Genomic DNA, 17,905 nt, shown 5'->3' on the forward strand with positions numbered 1-17,905 from the left:
GTCTTGCTACGGCACAGGCACTCAAACGCTCGAAGGAACGACGCATTGTCGTTCTTCCGCTCTGTCGAGAATCAAAGCCAGCATGAAGTGAACCCAGGTATGTCCCTATATTTACATCCTCTAATTCTGCACCCAACATGCTCTCCCCATACCCGATCCGAGGTTATAACTTCGTCCCACCCTCCTCCCAATTCACGGCCAAGCAAGAACGCTACCGCGGTCTGTACGGAAACAGCACAAGGTACGGCAGCACGCCAAAAATACGCCCCCCTCATCTTCCTCCGACGATCTAACTCGCACCTCCGCTGGCTGAATACCCCCAGAGTTCGTTTTCCCCGTCTTAAGGCTCCTGAAGTACATCCTGAGCGTTCTCTCGAATGGTCAAGGAAGACCTCCTTATAGTCGACCGCCTATAGCTGACCTCCTTTTAGCTCGTCCTCACGGCAGCTCTATTCTCGTTTTCTCCGTCCAAAGGCCCGCCAGGGGAGCCCTTGTCCTCATTTCGGCCAGCGCGTGCGCGACCGCATGAGCCAGTGCTATGATGTCGTCAACAATGGCGAGCCTGCTGCTCACCAGACGCCGCGGCGCGCTCCCGAACGCATCTCTGACTTCCCCGCTCCCGCACATACTTCTGACTGCACCGCGCGCGCGCTTCGCGAAGGATACTCGTGCGGTACCAGTACGGTGCCATGCCCGCCGGCGAACGCAGCCCATTCGTGGTCAACGCAGCCTAATTCGTAGCCAAAGCGATGTCGCGACTGCGCGGTGAGGACAGTAACGGCGACTGCTCGGTGGCGAATGCGACATCGATAGCGATGCTCTTCGATGGCTTTTACGCCCCAAGTCTTCGATGGCGCGTTTTCCTCCCCCGAATAGTGTGCGCTCTCGCTGTTCAGCTGCGTGGACGCTCCAATGGATCTCCGCCTTTCTTCCTTTGCGGGAGAATAGACGTGTGGCCACTTGAATGACTGCTCGAATACGTCCTTTTCTCTCGCATGTCGGCGTATACCTGCAATGACTGTATACATATTGTGTAACAAACAAACCGTAAGCGGCTCGGATCTGGTCAGTAGCTTCTTCCCCCTGCCTCCCCAGAAAGCTCACTCTCTCCCCTGGACCCAGTTACTTCCCCAAAAAGTTTACCACAACGATCTCCACATGTTGGAGGCGTTTGAGGCTTGTCATCTCAGCTCACATGAGGGCCAGTAACTGGGCAGGGCGAGCGCGTCGAGCAGAAATTCGGTCACTTGACTTTCGACTGGCCGGCGCGCAAACCACATGCGGGCAATTCAAGGGGACTGTGTAGTGTAATTTATGGGTTAGGAACAAGCTTACAGCTTCCCGAACCTGCTTCGTGAGGCCTCTTCGCCGGGATCCTGTACCGCTTACGCACGTTCTGTCGGGACGTCGGTATTTCTGTACGGCTCTTTGTCGCTCGGTCGCTTTTTACTGTCAGCGAATCTGGATGCCTTGCTTCAGTCGTATGCTGTCTATAATTTCCTACAGCTCTTCGCGAGGCTCGGAGTTCGTCCGCCATTTTCATGTGACGATTCATCGGCGTCCCGCATTGCACGTCTCAACGACGCCCAGCAGCTTAGCAGTTGTAGGTCCATTACCCCGCACTACCGGCGTTAACCGCATTCTGCCCTTCCTTTTGGCCACGAGGCTAACACCCATCACTTTACGTCCTTTGACTCCCACCGCTACGAACCTGGACGCTTATGTCTCTTGCGTGCTACATGGCTCCCGGGACGTCCGCTTTTGCGCAAGCATGACGACCCACACACGACCCATTCATCTTAGGCCGGAGGCTACGCCATCCGTGGCCTCAATTCACGACTGAACTGGCGGGCGAAATGTAGCAAGCGGCCTTCGACGTGATGCTGTTCTTCCTGCGCAGTGCGTCGACTCTCCGACCGCGGTCTTCGACGCCAGACTTGGCCCACCCGACTTAGCTACAAGGTGACTTCGCGGAATTGCGCGGTGGCCTGATTGATGGAATGAGTGTCCGCCGGCGCATGCACGTTCTGCTGGATTTTACGTGTCGGTCGGAGGCGTCGAAGAGGTCATCTGGTCTCATTCTCGCCTCGGGAAAGCAAGACAGTCGGTGGACGCATGAAGGCCCTAACAACCCCGTCACGGGAGCTAACCCGTGTCTCCTGCAAAGAACACTGAAACCTGGACCGGGCGTGCAACCTGCATTGTGAGCATCTGCGCGGCGTCAAAATTGGGTAAAATGTTGATAAAATGTTGACCAACATTGCAGGCATGCTCGCCAGCGTCCTTCGCCCCTGCAGACGCCAAGACCCGAGGCGCGAGTTGGGGCAGGGACGAGGAGAAGGGCAAGGCTGGGGTGCGGGGAAAGCACGCGACGATCGATCACGACATAATACAAGTGCCGCCTCCTGATTTGGAAGGAGTGTTCGCCGTTTCCACGTGCAGTCGCCGGAAGGCATATATAAGGCCCGGATGCTATGACTCTGCATTCGCCCTCATCGCGTCTTGCCTCTTACCAAGATGTCTCTCGACGCAAAGGAATACCCCGTCGAGCTCCTCTTCGCGATCAGCGCCTATGTCTACGCCGCTTGTTTGCCCCCCTGGGAGTGCTCGCTCGACCCTTTACTGCAGACGGACTGTCAATTTGCGCCCAAGGCTCTCCCTTCCTCCCACCCCTCCGCCTACTGGTCCGAGCCCGACTCCCGCCGGACACTTGCTAGCCTCTGCCTCGTGAACCGCGCATGGTACGCTGCCGCACGGCCATGGCTATACCACAAGCGTGAGTGCCCCGATCCTTTGTTTGTGGAACGATCGCTCACGCCACATAGTCGAGGTGCGGATGCCGCGCAGCTGGCTCTCCCTCGTAGAGCAGATTGCTTGGGACTACGAAGAAGAGACCGTCGACATGGTCATGGACCACACCCTGCAAGCCGCGGCACGCGTCGCACTCGCCTCTGCGCACCCTGGAGTTCCCCTCGATGACGACGCACGGCTCAAGCTTCAACAGAGCATTCTCCAAACCCTGGACGGGCCTGACGAATCCATACCCCCAGAGCTCCTCTCGCCTGCCATCTCTCGGGAGCCTAGCCCGAGACGCATACGCCCCAAGAGCAAGAGCCCCGCCCGTTGGCAGCTCATCCAGTCCATTAGTGACGCCATTCGAGACGTCTTCGAGCGCCGGGAGCCCAACGTCTACAGTGAGTGATCACTCCTCTCGACAGCTCTCCACCGACTAACCCGTCCCGTCGTAGTACCAACCCCTGACGATCCGCGTCCCGGGAGGTTCGTGCATCATCTCGACTTCAACCATTTCCGGACCATCGGGCTGCGCCGATCGGTGAGCGAAGGCGTCAACAGCCGCTTCGTCACAGGCGATCGCGTGGAGGCAATTTTGAAGGTGCGTCTTGACCTCGGCGGACGCCGCGCGCAATAATGACGTGTCGACAGGAAATGCCGAACCTGATGACCTTTGGCGCGACGGAGTACATGGATGGTGCGCTGACAGGCAGGGTTCTCAATGAGCTCTTCCTGCGCGGTGCAGCGTCGCAGGGGCGTGGTCGGCCGATGCGTGGACGCGCCTTGGCGATCGCGGACCCGAACGACACGGAGGAGGACGACCGCGAGCGCAGGCGGGAGTGTCGGGAGCTTCAGGCGATCGACTTCACGGGCTGCGTGAGCGCGGTCTTCATCAACGCGCTGACCGAGTTCGTCGAGCGCAACATGGCTACTGACGACGACGAGAGTGGTGACGACCACCAGTCGCGGCGCGGTTCCTCTGAGGACCCTCTGATTCTCCCGGGCCTGCGTCGGCTCAATATGCGTGCTATCAAGCCTCTTTCCTCCCGGACCCTACGACTCTTTGTCATGGCCTGCCCGTCCTTGACTCATCTCGACCTCTCCGCGACGCGGGTAGACCCGGAGCTGCTGTACGAGCTCGGCCGCTCGACGACCGTTCGCTTGAGGTCACTCGCCCTTGCGCGCTGTGTCAGACTCACCGGCGAAAGCATCACGGACTTCCTCATCAACTCTCCCGTCACCAGCGAGCTTACTGAGCTCAACCTGTATGGCGACGCCACCTTCATCTCGCCCCTCTCCGAAGACGACATGATGCGGCTTGTCACCCAGGCTCCCTGCATGACTCGTGGCGAGCTTGCCTACCTAGACGTCTCCAGCACGCCCATGACTGCCGAGCACCTGGCGGCTCTCCGACCGCAGCCCAAGCTTCGCTCGCTTGGCTTCTCCCACCTGTCTGAGCTCCCCCTGCCCAGCATCTCCGACTTCCTCGCCAACAAGGCCCCGAACGTTGAGGTGCTCACCCTCGTCGGGACCTCGCCCGAGCTCGTCTACGCCCTCCGTCCCAGCGCGCCGCGCGGCTCTGTCCGCACGGCCTCCATCGCCCTGCACACGCACGTCATCCGCCCGCTCTGCACGCCGCCCTTTGTCTCCTGCCTCGCCGGGCCCGCGGACGCGCCGCCTCCCGCGCCGCCGACCCGCCTGCGCGTCATCGAGCTCTCGACCGCGATGCTCACTGCGCTCGGCGCGGGCGCAGGCGCGTGGCGCATCATCCGGAGCAAGGGTGGCCGCGGGTGGTACGTCGACACCGCGAGCGGCTGGTGCGACGGCGTGCTCGTGCGCGACCTGGAGGAGAGCCACCCGATGCGGGCAGAGCTGCAGTGGCTGGCGGACGCGCACGGCAATGTGAGCAGTGGGGTCGGGTGGCACGCGAGGAAGATGGAGGTGCTGCAGGGCTATGGCATGCTGGGGCGGGAGAATGGCATGTATGGCGCCGTCTCGTTTGCCTTCCAGGGCTAAAATTGCGCGATCGCTGAGCGGTCGCTCCCGTTCTCTTCATTCACCATGGTAGCGTCTGCCTTCACCTACCTTTTCATGTTTATTTGCCCATGACTTAGGAGGATCGTTTCTCACTGTACCATTACCTGCACTTTCATGTCGTCCATCTGCTTTCCATCACGTTCCTATTCTGCTCTGCTGCTATCTATCCTCTATCCCACTAATGGTGCTGCTGTTGTACATTGTCTGCAATCACAACTTCCGATAGTTTGGATCATTCCTAGAACTGGCCTAGTGGAAGCTTGTCAGTCGTAAAGTCCTGTAGGCTGGTGCGTATGGTGAAATAGTGTTCACCTCCTTGTCGAGTGTTTTTCAGCTGCTGCTATGGTAGAATCAGCACATGGCTACATAACAGCCATTTTCTTGCCTCCAGGTTATGTTGCTCAAGTGCGCTGCAGCAGCGGCGAGATCCATGGTTTCCCAAATATCGGCGCGAGAACAAAGACTTCCAAATGCGGTTACAATAGATTCACATGGTATGCGGTCTTGCCATCCATCTCCTATCTAGATGACCCGGCCCTTAGCCTGAGAACATACCCACTGACCTTATCGTCTTCGCCTGACCCTTCAAGTAGTTCAACATCCTCACCTTATCGTGAACGATTCAGACACGCGGGCAACGGTTATCACCGGCGCTCTGATGTGTCGCTGCCGAATCGAAACGCTTCTGGCAAGGTCTCTTCTCCCCGACCATGATCTCGGAGAATGCATTGAACTTTTCCTGCGAACAGACTTGCTGACTGGAGAGAGCCTGGGAGAGCCTTGGCAGCGGGCGGACCGGCAAGCAAGTGACCGGATGATTTGCAAGAAAATCATGGACGTTGACGCAACCAGGGCGTCTAGATTTGCTTTCATTTTGAGACATATCTTGCTTCTGACCAGCTTGCTATCTCTCTACCAGCCATGCCTTACGATGTGCTTGTGCTTGGTGCGACCGGTATGTGTTCAAGATTTGGGTTTGAGCCAGTGTTGACGAGTTTGCCCAGGTTACACCGGTCGCCTAGTCGCGCGCTATCTGAATGGACACACCCAACACCGCACGAGCTTCTCCCTTGCCATTGCAGGACGCTCCAAGGCCAAATTGGACGCGCTCAAGGAACAGGAGAAGCTTGACGATGGGGTCACGATCGTGCAAGTGGACGTAACGCAGCCAGACGATGTCGAGCGTGCGGTGAAGGACGCGAAGGTGGTTATCAACACCGTTGGACCGTTCGTGAGATGGGGAACGCCTGTCGTGAAGTGCGTTGTGCTTTTAATACCCTCCATCTACTCGCTGACCTCGGTAATGTTAGAGCTTGCGTCGAGCACAACGTCCACTATGTTGATATAACGGGCGAAGCATACTGGATCTACGACATCATCAACCAGTGCGTTCCCCTGTTCATTATGCCCCCCCTCCCTTCCGCTGAACGACTGCCCTAGGTTCCACGACCGCGCCCGCCAGAATGGCACCATTGTCATCCCCGCCTCCGGCTTCGACTCCGTCCCCTCCGACTACGGCGCCTACATAGCGCATAAGGCGCTCAAGTCCTTCGTCCCCACCGCTACATTGGCCGATACAACCAGCGCCTTCACGCTCAAGAGCGGCGCGTCCGGCGGCACGATCGCCACCGTCTTCGAGATGATGCAGATCCCGAGGGAGAAGATCAAGGCTAGCTCCGCCGCCTGGGCTCTCAGTCCTGGTGCGTTTAGGGTCTTCGCTTGCATACGCACGAGACTGACCGTTTCGCAGTCAAGGGCCGTCCTACCCCGTCCTTCCAGCTCTCGTACCGCCTCCCTCACGTCTATCCCCCCGTCTACGGCGGCCAGTTCTTGATGTCGACCATCAACCGCCCGATCGTGCAGCGTACATGGGGCTTGCTGCAGGAAGGCAACCCCGCCGCCGCATACGGACCGAACTTCAAGTACACAGAGTTCATGCAGACGCCGAGCTGGTTCCGTGGCGTGTTGCTAAGCTTCTCGCTCGCCTTTGGCAGCATATTGCTTGCCACAGTGAAGCCGGTGCGCTTCCTTGTAGACCGGTGTTGAGCTCGTCTCACTCCCTCCGGCAGCTCCGCACTCTCGTCCAAAAATACGTCCCCCAACCCGGACAGGGCCCGTCGGAAGAGTGAGGCGCTAGCACAATCTGCACTGACCCATTGCTGACGGCCCTTAGGGCGTTGGAGCAAGGCTTCTTCAAGATCACCACAGTCGCGTCCTCTGACCCGCTACCGGACAAGCCGCCTGTGCACGTCAAGTCGGTCTTCTCGGGCAAGGGCGATGGGTACCTGCTCACGGCCGGTGCGTACATGCTCGTCATGCACCCTTGTCATGAGAAATTCGCTGACGGACCTCGCCCCTCGCAGTGACCGTCTCCGAGGCGGCGCTCTCCATTCTGTTGGACCACGACAAGCTCACTCCCCTCGGACAGAAGGGTGGAGTGTTGACGCCCGTGTCTGCGCTTGGCGACGTCTTACTGAACCGTCTGACGTCCTCCGGCCGCTTCCAGCAGGGTCCGGCGGAGCTCATTGAGGACAAGAAGTCTGCCTGAATGTCCAGTGATTCTAAATGTTCTCGGACTGGACCTGCGTTGTGTATGTACGTCTGCCGTGTGATCCAAACTGTTTGAAACTGCGAATGAGGTACAACAGCAGCACCATGCGATCAAATAGATAGCGGCAAAGGACCAGGTATGTCACAGCAAGGAGACGATGGTATAACGAAGACCGACTAGGGTCACTGGGTATGCTCAGAAAAGGTATAGGAGGGGAGTTCTTGTTCTTGAAGGCTCTCTCGCGACGGAGCAGACCCGACTTGAAAGTTCAGGTAATGGTCTCGTACGGCCCGCGCCACAGCGTCCGCTGGCGCTTGCTGAGCAGAAGACGCTGAGCAATAGAAGTTCAGCACGAGAGGCACACCAACGCACCGGAATATGACGCGGGACGGCCGCGAGAAGAAGCTCAAGTTGCGCCCTTCCGATCTCCCCTATCATCTTCGGGCAAGCGATCAGCTCCTCGACCTCCTCGTCTGTGAGGAATTCCCCTCGAGTAATGATGCGCGTGAATGCGTCTTGCGCCCAGGATTTGTCGACGCCGTAGCAAAGGCATACGGCGAGCCTGCGTACGTCGCCCAGCGCGGTTTCGCGGCCTAGCGCGTACAGCGCGACCGCCTTGACCTTATCCATGTCGTACATATCCGCCATGGAGAGGATAGATATCCATGTGTTGACCATGGTCTGATCGACCTGTGGCAACCTGAGGCATGTCAGCTTCAGCACGTAGGGGACGGGCGCGTTCTCGACTGACCAGTCATACGCCGAGTCGTAAAAGAAGTAGAGCAGGCTCTCGAAGTCCGCGGCCTTGAAGAACCGCAATTGAATGGGATTGTCTCGAGTGCCTTCGCGTGAGTGCTCATCTCCTGACGGGAGTTCGAGCATCATGGCGAAGACCGGCGAGACTGCAAGCAGATGATACGAATGGATGCTGAACAGTTGTTCCTCGACCTATGACAAGATACGGTCAACCCGACATGCACTAGTCAAGCTAAGATCGTACCTCGAAGAACAGGTCGCCCCCTAGCGTATCGATCCTGGTTTTCGGCGTCCAGTAAGACGGAGGGGCATCATCATCTGGTGCTACCCGTCAGTACGAGTGCCATAAGGAGGACATGAGAGTAACACACCTTCGGAAAGCACCATCGCAGACACGACCGATTTGACCGCCTCAGGATCGAAAGGCGCGCTGTCCCGCTTCGGGCACTTCGCCAAGCTCTCCGCTTCCTGGTTGTACACGTCGCAATACTTGCAGAAATGCACGCCGTCCTTGCACATAGCGATAACATAGCAGTTCCTGCACCGCGGCGCGCGGCACGGCTTGCGCGGGAAGTTCGACAGCGTCTGACGCGCAGAGTGAACAGCCATGGTTATCTGTGGCCCAAGCGCGTCGGTCTCCTCGTATGTCAGGCGCTCTTTCCGGGAAATCAGCCTCTCGAGTTCTGCCGATACCCATTGATTCCCTAGGTGGTGCTTCGCGCACAGATAGATCTTGCGCGTGTCGGAGAGGGCATGGGCGCAGTCCAAGGCATAGCAGGCAACCTTGGTGATCTGGGTCATCTGCAGCTGTTCTGCGCAGATGAGGACGGACTCCCAAAGGAAAACGCGCGCCGCGTCAACAATGGGGATATCTATCCTGCGAGAATTCAGCACAAGACCTGGTCACCACACGCAGACGTACCAGGTATACGGTGACTCGTAGAAGAACCAGACGAGTGCTTGGAAATCCATAGCCTCGACACCAAGTAGAACGTAAGGATTCCCGTCAGTCGCACCGGGCGCAAAAGGATTGGTGCTCGCGAGCGCCAGATCTTCGTCAAAGAAAGTCGTCGCTCTCTTCAAATGGTAACCATGCAGACGAAGCAGTGTGTCTCGCGCCTGGTCACAAAGTTTGGATCCGTCAATGCCAGGACACCAGCGTTCGCGACTCAAGGAGAAAACCTACACGTATAACGAAATCACCGTCTTCACGGTAGAAGTCCTGGCTGCGCGACACCCTGCTGGGGTCCATGTCGAGGGACGCGAGTGATGGCCGTAGCTAGAGAAGAGTAAAGAGCACTAGAATGGGTGGTAATTAGGTATGCTCGGTATCGTCCCATCGTCCCAAGGCGATGCAGGACGGTTCGGAGTTCAATCTGAAGCAAGGGGGATGTTGTGATCAGATGAGGCTGAGTCACGCTGACACAGATGCCAAGAGCGTCTCTGTATGCTGACGCTTGAGATGGCATTTTTCGAGGCGCTGGGATGGATTGTAGGCACGGAGGAGGAGGCAAGCCCTGAGACCGACAGAGGAAAGCTTCGAAAGTTTCGGCAAAGTCCGATCCGTCACATTACACACGAGTCACGTGACTTAAAGTTGAACTTCTGTAATTGGCGATCTGTGACTGTTTGGTGCGTACAGAACAGCCATGGCATGGGGCAATACTCCGATTCACGGGTGATGTGAACTTGCAAATGATTACTTAGTTTGATTTTAGCAGAAGGAAAACAACTATTTGGCCTATCCCTAACCCGCAATCACCATCACTGCCGACCTCACGATAATTAGATCAAGCACAATCAAACGGTTTTCGTGACTCCAAGATAATGAGTACCAACAAGGTCCAGTGCGAACTTCGTTGCTGGTACCTGCAGATCGGTCAGTCATGGCCACAGCACCTAACGCACAGCAAAATGCATACAGAAGTGTGTTGGGCAGCGTGGCGGTGTGCTATGAACGCTTCACGTGCTCGCGCAACGGCAGCAGCAACCTTAGGCGGGAGCTCTTCCATCTCATCGTCGCTGAGAGGATCCGAGCGGGAACATAAGTTCTGGAAGGCGCCCTGTGCCCATGTCTTCTCGACGTTGTAGCGACTGCATAACGTCAACTTATGAGCACTTCCGATCGCGCTGTCGTGGCCGAGGGCGTATAGAGCGACAGCCTTGACTTCCTCCATGACGAATTGGTCTGCTAGGTGAAGGATGGACTCCCACATGGGGACGCTATCCGGATCAATGTTCGGAAGCCTAACACTGAGCATCGTGCACAAGACAACGGCAACACAGAACTCACCACTCATAGGCGGAGTCGTAAAAGAAGTAGAGGAGGTGCTGAAATTCGCTCGCCTTGATATGCTCAAGCTTGATGGGCGCTTCCATGGAGGTTCCTTCGGTATAGTCACTCCCTGGGAGGGAGAACATGCCCTCAAAGATGGGCGATGCTGTGCAAAGGTGGTAGCGATGGCAAAAGAATAGTCGATCCTGGACCTGGCAAGCGCTGGTCAGATCTTGTAAGACTCGGCCAAAGTATCAGGAAACAGCACCTGGAAGAAGACGTCGCCACCATGTGCGTACCCCTTGTCAAAGGTGCGGAGACTGGCGGTCGATGTTGCGTTCTCTAGAGCTGAAAAATAGAATCGATACCGTCACATGCATACGGTGGAAAGCAGCGAAAAGCTGACCTGGTTGGAGAGATATTGCAGATGAGATTGTTCGTACGGCAGCAGAGGATAACGCAGGCTCGAGAGGACAATCCTCCGGTGTCCAACGACGCCTACCGTGACATTGCGTTTGCGGACAGTAATGAATACCCTTCTCGCACGACATATCATTTCGACAGTTGCTGCACTGGACGCCCCTGCAATTCCCTCGAAGCTTCGGTACGCGGAGTAGCTCTTCGCGAGCGCCGGCCAATTTGATTGCCAAATCGATGCCGAGGGAGTGGGCTTCCTCGACAGTCAGAGCGTCGCGGCGGCTGATAACGCTTTCCACTTCCTTCTTGGCCCATGTATCGCCCAAGCCGTGCTTTGCGCACAGCGCGATCTTGCGAAGTGGACTGAGAGCTTGTGCGCAATTCAGCGCATGGCTAGCAACCTTGCAAACTTGGGGCATCCGGAGCACTTCGGCGCACTGTAGAACGCGTTCCCATCTTGGGGTGACCGTCGCGTCCGGGGAACATGACCTGCATACGATATCGTCAGCAATAAGCTTCGCTCTGAAGTTGTTACTCGACGAACGCACCAGCTGTAGGCCGACTTGTAGAAGAACCACATTAAGGTATCAAAATCTTTGGCCTTTAACTTTTCGATGACGAGGGGAGAGCCGTCATCTAGGCCCAGCCGCGATTGGGCATCCCAAGCGGTTGTCGTGAAGAAGTCCTCGAAAAACGTCGTCGCGCGCTTCAGGTGAAGGCCGTGCAGTCGAAAGAGTGTGTTTTCGACCTGAATTAGACGAGGAAAAAGCCGCTTCAGGACCGCGCTAGATTGATGCTAGATGACCACGTACCCGCACGACGACGTCTCCTCCTTCGATGTAATACTCTTCACTGCGCGAAGGGGCATCGCTATCTTTGTTAGACTGCATGCTGAACGGTGAGGGAGGAGGTCAAGAGAAAATATCGCTGCCGAGAATCTGATAGGCGCCCGATTCTCTGAGTATCGTAAGCCTAGTATGCACAGGGTGCTCTCGTGCCGAGTTCGTGCGCTAGAAGTCGCATAGCCGGAGATCAAGCGCTGGTTCAGATACGAGTATCAGTTGGTACGCAGGATTATATGTTCAATATAAGCGTCTCTCCCGGTTGCGCACTGCGAACAGGTTACAGCCAACGATATGGGCACGATACAATGGCAGGAAACAAGTTGTGGATCAACAACTTCGGCGAAGGCCGTGTCGGATGATCGGATCAATGCTTGGAGCACGTGCCTATGTCCGTCAGGTCCGTCTTGATCGAATTTTCCTTTTGGTTTCCTCCTGGAGGTCATCTTTCCCAGGTCGAGCTCAATAAACATGTCTACATATCCTTCTCAGGCATCGGTCAATGAGTTCCAGCTTGTATCCTTCGGTCTCATTTTTTTACGATGACCACGCGGAGCCATACTTTGCGACCTCATGCTGTATCTCGCTGCGCCGGTGTAAACTCCTCCGAGCCCTCGTTGCACCCGGTCAGTCCGGATTCGCACTGTAAGCGCCCTCTTCCAGTCCGACCGTGGTCCCCTTGGCATCGCATAGAAGACGTGTCTGACCGGCTTCGCTGTGTGGCAAAGGACCTCGCCCTGATGTCTTTGCATGCACAGAAGGGGGACGCTGACTCAACCGTTCGCGCTTGTTTCTACGCTCGCGGTGTATTTCCTAACATCACTTCCCGACTCGGGTACCTTATAACCGAGGGGACGACCGTGGAGGACGCCATATAAATACGAAGCCTTCAGTTCGAGTCCAGCCCTCACTTCCACCTGGCTTCCATCGATCCTTCCGCACCGCGTGAACTCATCAGCAGCATGTCATTCTCAATCGCGACCACGACGAAGGAGTTTACGACCTCCCGCGGTATCAAGTATACCTACCACTACGCCGCGCCTCAGGCGGGCAAGCCGACGCTCCTGTTCCTGCACGGTTTCCCGTCAACGGCGCACGACTGGCACTATCAGGTCGACTACTTCGGCGGCAAGGGCTATGGCGTCATCGTCCCGGACATGCTGGGCTACGGAGGCACGGACAAGCCCGCGGACCCCGTTGAGTACATTGGGGCGAAGCAGGCGCGCGATTTGGTCGACCTTGTCGACCACGAGAAGGCGGAGAGGGTGTTGGTGATTGGCCATGATTGGTGAGTCATGCGCGAGCGCGTCGTTGACTCTTATGAGAGGGAAGTGACTGACTTCGTGTTCGGTGAAGGGGAACCATGCCCACTACGTATCTCGCGGCCTTGTACCAGGACCGGTTCATTGGCTTCGTCCACCTTTCGGTCGGATTCGCGCTGGCGCGCTCCGGTCTCAAGCTCGAGCAGCTTCTCGCGTTCATGAAGCAAGCCGTGGGCTCAGAAATCTTCGGGTAGCGCACCGCTATTCTCGTGCCTTATCGCCGTCTGACGCTCCATAGGTATTGGGCATTCTTCAACAAGGAGGAGGCCGCCGGTATCATCGAGAAGAACGTTCGTTTCTCCCTTCCTCCTAACCACCCTCGCTGGGCTGACCCAATGCACATCTCAAGCTCGACACCCTCTTCGACCTCGCCTTCCCGAAGGACCACTCCATGTGGAAGACCTACATGAACCCAGTCGGCGGCGTCGACCCGCTCCTGGAGCAGGGCAAGCGCTTCGAGGCCGGTGACTACGTTACGGAAGAGGTTCGTGGACGTCTATATCTCCGGTTGCTGGTATAACTCACGCCGTCCGTGTGCAGGACCGGAAGATCTGGCGCGAGCAGTATCAGAAGGGCGGCCTTACTGGCCCGCTGAACTGGTACAAGATGGCGTCTCGCGCGCTTCAGACTAGCGACGGTCTCGGTGAGTACTACTTCCCTACATTCGCGCTTTGCCTCGCCTCTCGCTTCCCCGTCGCCTCTTGCATCGCCATCCTTCCCTCCCCCACCGCCCTCAACCACCTCACTAACCCCCCCTCCAGACATCTCCGCCGACACCCTCAAGGTCAAGAAGCCCTACCTCTACATCGGCGGCACCAGCGACTACGTCTGCCGCCCCGAGCTGCAGGACCGCGACATGAAGAAGGTGTGCGAGGACCTGCGGATCGAGGTGTTCGAGGGCGTCGGGCACTGGCTGCAGCTCGAGCTGCCGGAGAAGGTGAATGAGACGATTGAGGGGTGGGCGGAGGGGAAGGGGTTGGTGGGCAAGTGAGGGTGGGTGCGGGCGAGAGGAGCGATGAACTTAGAACCTACTGCACAGCGTACACGTCGAGGGATTTTGAGAAACTGAATGTTTCCGAAAGAGAATTGTACCACGAACATATGTCAATGTATACGCGCGCGACTGAACTTGCATTGGGCGCTCGAGAGTTATCCGAGAACGGTGTAGGCTATCACTTCTATATCAAGCTGACACACCATCCATGAAATTTCTCTGTACGATTGCGTCGATCCTTACCTGAGGCTCAACCTGAAGCAAAGGATTCAGCGGCAATACGAGACAGACAAAAGAAAGTTTGTAGTACTTACCTCAGTAGTTATGTTGGTCCCCCGAATATATTCTTCACGCGCCCGCGATACCGCCGCCGATGCAATCGGCCCCAGCTCCTCAATCTCGCCTGCCGCGAGCGATTCCGTTCGCTCGCATATCTCCTGGAAGGCTGCGCGTGCCCAGGTCCTCGGAAGGGCGTACTTGATGCATAGGGAGACTCTGCGGGTGTTCGAAAGGATAACGCCCTCGCGGCTGAGCGCATAGATGGCGGTCTGCTTGACGGCCTCCATGTCGAACATGTCCGCCGTGTGGAGGATGAGCTCCCATAGCGCGGTGGCGCTCTGCACGGGTTCAGGCTGCCTGGGCAGGGTGAGGATGGCGATTTCGAAGGCGTAGGGGTCAAGACGATACTTGCCATTCGTACGCGGCATCGTAGAAGAAGTAGAGGAGCGCTGCGAGTGCGTCCGCCCTCACCTGCAGGGTGATTGGATTATGCTCCGACGAGCCTTCGATGTCTTCTCCGTCGTCGGTTTGCGGGAGCAAGAACATGTCTGCGAAGACTGGAGAGGCCTTGACGAGGAGATAACGATGAAGGCGGAAGGTTCGACCCTCAGGCTCGGCCTGAAGGAAGTATAAGAACCTCGTACCCAACGGAACGACTAGATATACCCGAATGTAAATATCTCCACCTTTATCGTCGCCATCGAAGGTTCGCAGATTCTCGTTGAATTCTGGATCTGGTTGCGCTGTGAGGGCGCTTTTCTCAGCATAGAATATATATAGGCAGAAGTAACGCCTACTTCCAAGGCTCAATCCGTCCAAGGTCGAGTTGTACACGCTTGGGTATACGTCCCCCCACGTCGGGCACTCTGAGTAATGCAAGTATGAATGTCTGTTCTTGCAGACGTGCATTCGCATCAGACAGACGACTTCGGAGGAGCCACAGCTCGTGCAATGCGGCAGGTGGTTTGAAGAAGCGCACGGTGTACTCCTCGCCCTGGTGACGCCCTTGGCAAGCGCCTCTCGCGCATTAGAAATCTTGGCACCCGTTTCGAATCCGAGCAACTCGAATTCTTCGGCGGATATAGGCTGCTCGCGGGCGATGATTCTTCCCGAGTCCTCCCTGGCCCACGTCGCGTTCAGACCGTGCTCCGCGCATAGTACAATCCTTTCGATGCCGCTGACAGCTCCAAGCAGTCCCAGAGCATGGCAGGCCACCATCGCAACCTGGCGCATCTTGAACCTTTTAGCGAGGCTGAGGATCCGCCTCCAGGTGCTGATTCTATCAGTACTTCTGTCAACATCTGGGGGCCTAGGACAGGTTGGGGCAGCTCGTAAGTTGAAATGGACATTGGTTTCGTTTAAAGAATGCGTACCAGAGGTACCCGGAATCGTAGAAGAACCACATGAGGCTTTCGAACTCCTCGGGCTGCACATCGGTGAGGATGCACGGAGCATCATCGTCTCGTCCTATACCCATGTCGCTGAAATCGATCGAGCCCAGCAAATCGCTTTGGGCAGCTCGTTTGATATGGTAGCGATGTAGGCGGAAGAGTGTATCCTCCACCTAGTTCAAGGGCCTGGTTAGTCTAGGCATCCTGATGAGGGAAACGGCTTACAAGCACTCACCCGAACGACAAGGTCACCTTCTTCGATGTAGTACTTCTGACTACGGGTAGGTGCAGTGATGCTGGAAGCGGAATCGGTACTCTGCATTGTTTCTGACGGCGGACGAGGTCAAGAATCAGATAGGCGCTGAGCTCATACTAGCAGCCCACGAATTCTTCGCACGCTCTACACGCGACGCGCATTTATAGCACCGAGAGATCAAAACTTGTCGTGAATAATCCTGCTCTTTCTCCTATGGCTGTATAGCGCCTGCATCGACGCAAACATCGACATGAAAGGAACGAACAAGTCGTAGCGGCGTTTGCCGAGGCGCTGCAGCATCACTTCCCCGGACACCGACCAGAATCACATGGCTCCTTCCTTCCCCCACAACATAAAGCCCGGTGGCTTGCTTGGTTCTGCCCACCACCATGGCAGACTTCACCAAGCCGGACGCGTTCGCCGACCCCGAGGACTCCAAGCTCGTCGCTGACGCGAAGCGCGAGCCCATCGACCCCGTCGAGTACCAGTACACGGAGCGCGACGTGATCCTCTACAACCTCGGCGTAGGCGCGACCGCGGAGGAGCTCCAGTGGACGTTCGAGAATGATGACAACTTCGCTGCCCTCCTGACCTTCGGCGTGATACCCCAGTTCCCCGCGAGTGGGGGCGTGCCTCTCGACTGGCTGCCCAACTACAACCCGGCGAAGCTGTTGCACGGCGAGCAATATTTGAGCATCAAGGCGCCGATCCCGACGAGTGGGGAGCTGGTGAACCAGTGCAGGTGCGTAGCCTACTCGATTCAGTGTACTCAGGCGTGCTGACAGGAAGTAGGATACTGGAAGTCCTCGACAAGGGCAAGGCCGCGGCGGTGACTTCGATCGTCGAGACGCGAGACAAGTCCTCGGGCGAGCTCATCTTCGAGAATCAGTCCACGGTCTTCATCCGGGGCGCTGGAGGCTTCGGGGGCAAGCGGACTGGCAAGGGTTCGCAACCCCCTCTCATTCACTTTTCCAAGCTCACCCCTCCCGCAGACCGAGGTCCCGCATCCGCTGTCAACGCACCCCCGAAGCGGAATCCTGACGCCGTCATCGAGGAGAAGACCAGCCCCTCGCAAGCTGCGTTGTACCGGTTAAGTGGAGACTACAACCCTCTTCACATTCAGCCCGAGTTCGCGGCCATTGGAGGGTTCGACAAGCCCATTCTGCATGGCTTGTGTTCGATGGGGATCGCTGGCAAGCACATACAGAAGACTTTCGGTCCTTACAAGGACATCAAAGTTCGGTGTGTATCTCTGCATCTCTTCCCTGTCCCCAGCTATATCTGGGACGAGCCATACTAACAAGTATTTTCCAGGTTCGCTGGCGTCGTCTACCCCGGCGAGACGCTCGCCACCTACATGTGGAAGGAGGGCGACAAAGTAACCTTTGGTGAGGAAAACCTCAACGTATTGACGCGCAACCACGCTAATGTTGTCATATAGTCGTGAAGGTCAAGGAACGCGATGCGGTGGTTCTGGCCTCCGCTGCTGCAACCTTGGTCGACGGACAGGCCAAGGCGAAGCTATAATAACCTTTTCAAGCGGCACCTTTGGGAAGCCAGCTCACCATCTATAGTCAGTACGCTCTCATGGGACGTGTTGTCGTGTTCTGAATGCTGCTCAGATGGAGGTTGTAACATCAATTGTATCTCGAAATGCTATCATAGGTTGTCTTTACAGAACGTCTTCCTCACATGGTTGGGAGCCCACCCACGGGCCACGCGTATGCGCTGCATGAGTTCTCAGATCGCGCCCCACCAAGATTTTGATAATTCGATCTGCAGGGCGGCTTCCAAGCCCGTCCGGTCGAAGTCGCTTAGACTCCGCCCAGACTATCCTATCCTTCGCGCTGCAGCAATTCTCTCCGCGCCAACGCAGCCCCCCATCACGAAGACCGCGGCGGACCCCTACTGCTCGTCGTGACCGGAGCTGTCACGATCTTGTAGATGACAATCTGAACACCTAAGTGCACCTTGTATGATAGCTCTGCTGAA

At 56.9% G+C, this 17,905-nt stretch overlaps 8 protein-coding genes across 8 annotated transcripts; 5 read left to right on the top strand and 3 right to left on the bottom strand.

Moving 5' to 3' along the window:
- The first annotated feature begins 21 nt into the window (after positions 1 to 21).
- On the top strand, positions 22 to 913 carry SCHCODRAFT_02625179 (uncharacterized protein). The gene is made up of 2 exons (XM_050345286.1): positions 22 to 349; positions 422 to 913. The coding sequence occupies exons 1-2, from the start codon at positions 100 to 102 to the stop codon at positions 739 to 741; spliced, it is 570 nt and encodes a 189-aa protein (XP_050199922.1). The 5' UTR covers positions 22 to 99; the 3' UTR covers positions 742 to 913.
- Positions 914 to 1,694: 781 nt separating this feature from the next.
- Positions 1,695 to 2,776, bottom strand: SCHCODRAFT_02281959 (uncharacterized protein). The gene is made up of 3 exons (XM_050342266.1): positions 2,260 to 2,776; positions 2,087 to 2,211; positions 1,695 to 2,030 (listed from the first exon to the last, which is right to left on the bottom strand). The coding sequence occupies exons 1-3, from the start codon at positions 2,484 to 2,486 to the stop codon at positions 1,834 to 1,836; spliced, it is 549 nt and encodes a 182-aa protein (XP_050199923.1). The 5' UTR covers positions 2,487 to 2,776; the 3' UTR covers positions 1,695 to 1,833.
- SCHCODRAFT_02625189 (uncharacterized protein) lies at positions 2,069 to 5,218 on the top strand. Its single transcript, XM_003032314.2, has 5 exons — positions 2,069 to 2,218; positions 2,267 to 2,776; positions 2,826 to 3,194; positions 3,249 to 3,394; positions 3,445 to 5,218. Exons 2-5 carry the CDS (start codon positions 2,518 to 2,520, stop codon positions 4,807 to 4,809), a joined length of 2,139 nt encoding a protein of 712 aa, XP_003032360.1. The 5' UTR covers positions 2,069 to 2,218; positions 2,267 to 2,517; the 3' UTR covers positions 4,810 to 5,218.
- A 309-nt stretch (positions 5,219 to 5,527) lies between these two features.
- Positions 5,528 to 7,527, top strand: SCHCODRAFT_02625193 (NAD(P)-binding protein). The gene is made up of 8 exons (XM_003032313.2): positions 5,528 to 5,785; positions 5,835 to 6,087; positions 6,141 to 6,215; positions 6,271 to 6,530; positions 6,581 to 6,849; positions 6,900 to 6,955; positions 7,004 to 7,128; positions 7,194 to 7,527. The coding sequence occupies exons 1-8, from the start codon at positions 5,752 to 5,754 to the stop codon at positions 7,376 to 7,378; spliced, it is 1,257 nt and encodes a 418-aa protein (XP_003032359.1). The 5' UTR covers positions 5,528 to 5,751; the 3' UTR covers positions 7,379 to 7,527.
- A 122-nt stretch (positions 7,528 to 7,649) lies between these two features.
- SCHCODRAFT_02667603 (uncharacterized protein) lies at positions 7,650 to 11,719 on the bottom strand (the record flags this gene model as incomplete). Its single annotated transcript, XM_003031870.2, has 14 exons — positions 7,650 to 7,712; positions 7,754 to 8,081; positions 8,133 to 8,329; positions 8,382 to 8,455; positions 8,509 to 9,014; positions 9,060 to 9,256; positions 9,324 to 9,416; positions 9,977 to 10,006; positions 10,060 to 10,384; positions 10,431 to 10,624; positions 10,681 to 10,760; positions 10,819 to 11,318; positions 11,378 to 11,577; positions 11,642 to 11,719. The coding sequence occupies 14 exons, from the start codon at positions 11,717 to 11,719 to the stop codon at positions 7,650 to 7,652; spliced, it is 2,865 nt and encodes a 954-aa protein (XP_003031916.1).
- Positions 11,720 to 12,592: 873 nt separating this feature from the next.
- SCHCODRAFT_02625205 (alpha/beta-hydrolase) lies at positions 12,593 to 14,349 on the top strand. The gene is made up of 7 exons (XM_003032312.2): positions 12,593 to 12,959; positions 13,028 to 13,183; positions 13,232 to 13,283; positions 13,343 to 13,477; positions 13,534 to 13,636; positions 13,755 to 14,247; positions 14,307 to 14,349. Exons 1-6 carry the CDS (start codon positions 12,634 to 12,636, stop codon positions 13,982 to 13,984), a joined length of 1,002 nt encoding a protein of 333 aa, XP_003032358.1. The 5' UTR covers positions 12,593 to 12,633; the 3' UTR covers positions 13,985 to 14,247; positions 14,307 to 14,349.
- SCHCODRAFT_02503295 (uncharacterized protein) lies at positions 14,143 to 15,979 on the bottom strand (the record flags this gene model as incomplete). Its single annotated transcript, XM_003031869.2, has 8 exons — positions 14,143 to 14,181; positions 14,231 to 14,242; positions 14,302 to 14,623; positions 14,688 to 14,884; positions 14,933 to 15,009; positions 15,064 to 15,575; positions 15,640 to 15,830; positions 15,893 to 15,979. The coding sequence occupies 8 exons, from the start codon at positions 15,977 to 15,979 to the stop codon at positions 14,143 to 14,145; spliced, it is 1,437 nt and encodes a 478-aa protein (XP_003031915.1).
- Positions 15,980 to 16,258: 279 nt separating this feature from the next.
- Positions 16,259 to 17,881, top strand: SCHCODRAFT_02625208 (Thioesterase/thiol ester dehydrase-isomerase). Its single transcript, XM_003032311.2, has 6 exons — positions 16,259 to 16,655; positions 16,706 to 16,857; positions 16,906 to 17,155; positions 17,228 to 17,301; positions 17,355 to 17,486; positions 17,536 to 17,881. The coding sequence occupies exons 1-5, from the start codon at positions 16,303 to 16,305 to the stop codon at positions 17,438 to 17,440; spliced, it is 915 nt and encodes a 304-aa protein (XP_003032357.2). The 5' UTR covers positions 16,259 to 16,302; the 3' UTR covers positions 17,441 to 17,486; positions 17,536 to 17,881.
- The last annotated feature ends 24 nt before the right edge of the window (positions 17,882 to 17,905 follow it).

The sequence above is a fragment of the Schizophyllum commune genome, assembly GCF_000143185.2.
Source record: "Schizophyllum commune H4-8 unplaced genomic scaffold SCHCOscaffold_6, whole genome shotgun sequence".
Lineage (NCBI taxonomy): Eukaryota > Fungi > Basidiomycota > Agaricomycetes > Agaricales > Schizophyllaceae > Schizophyllum > Schizophyllum commune.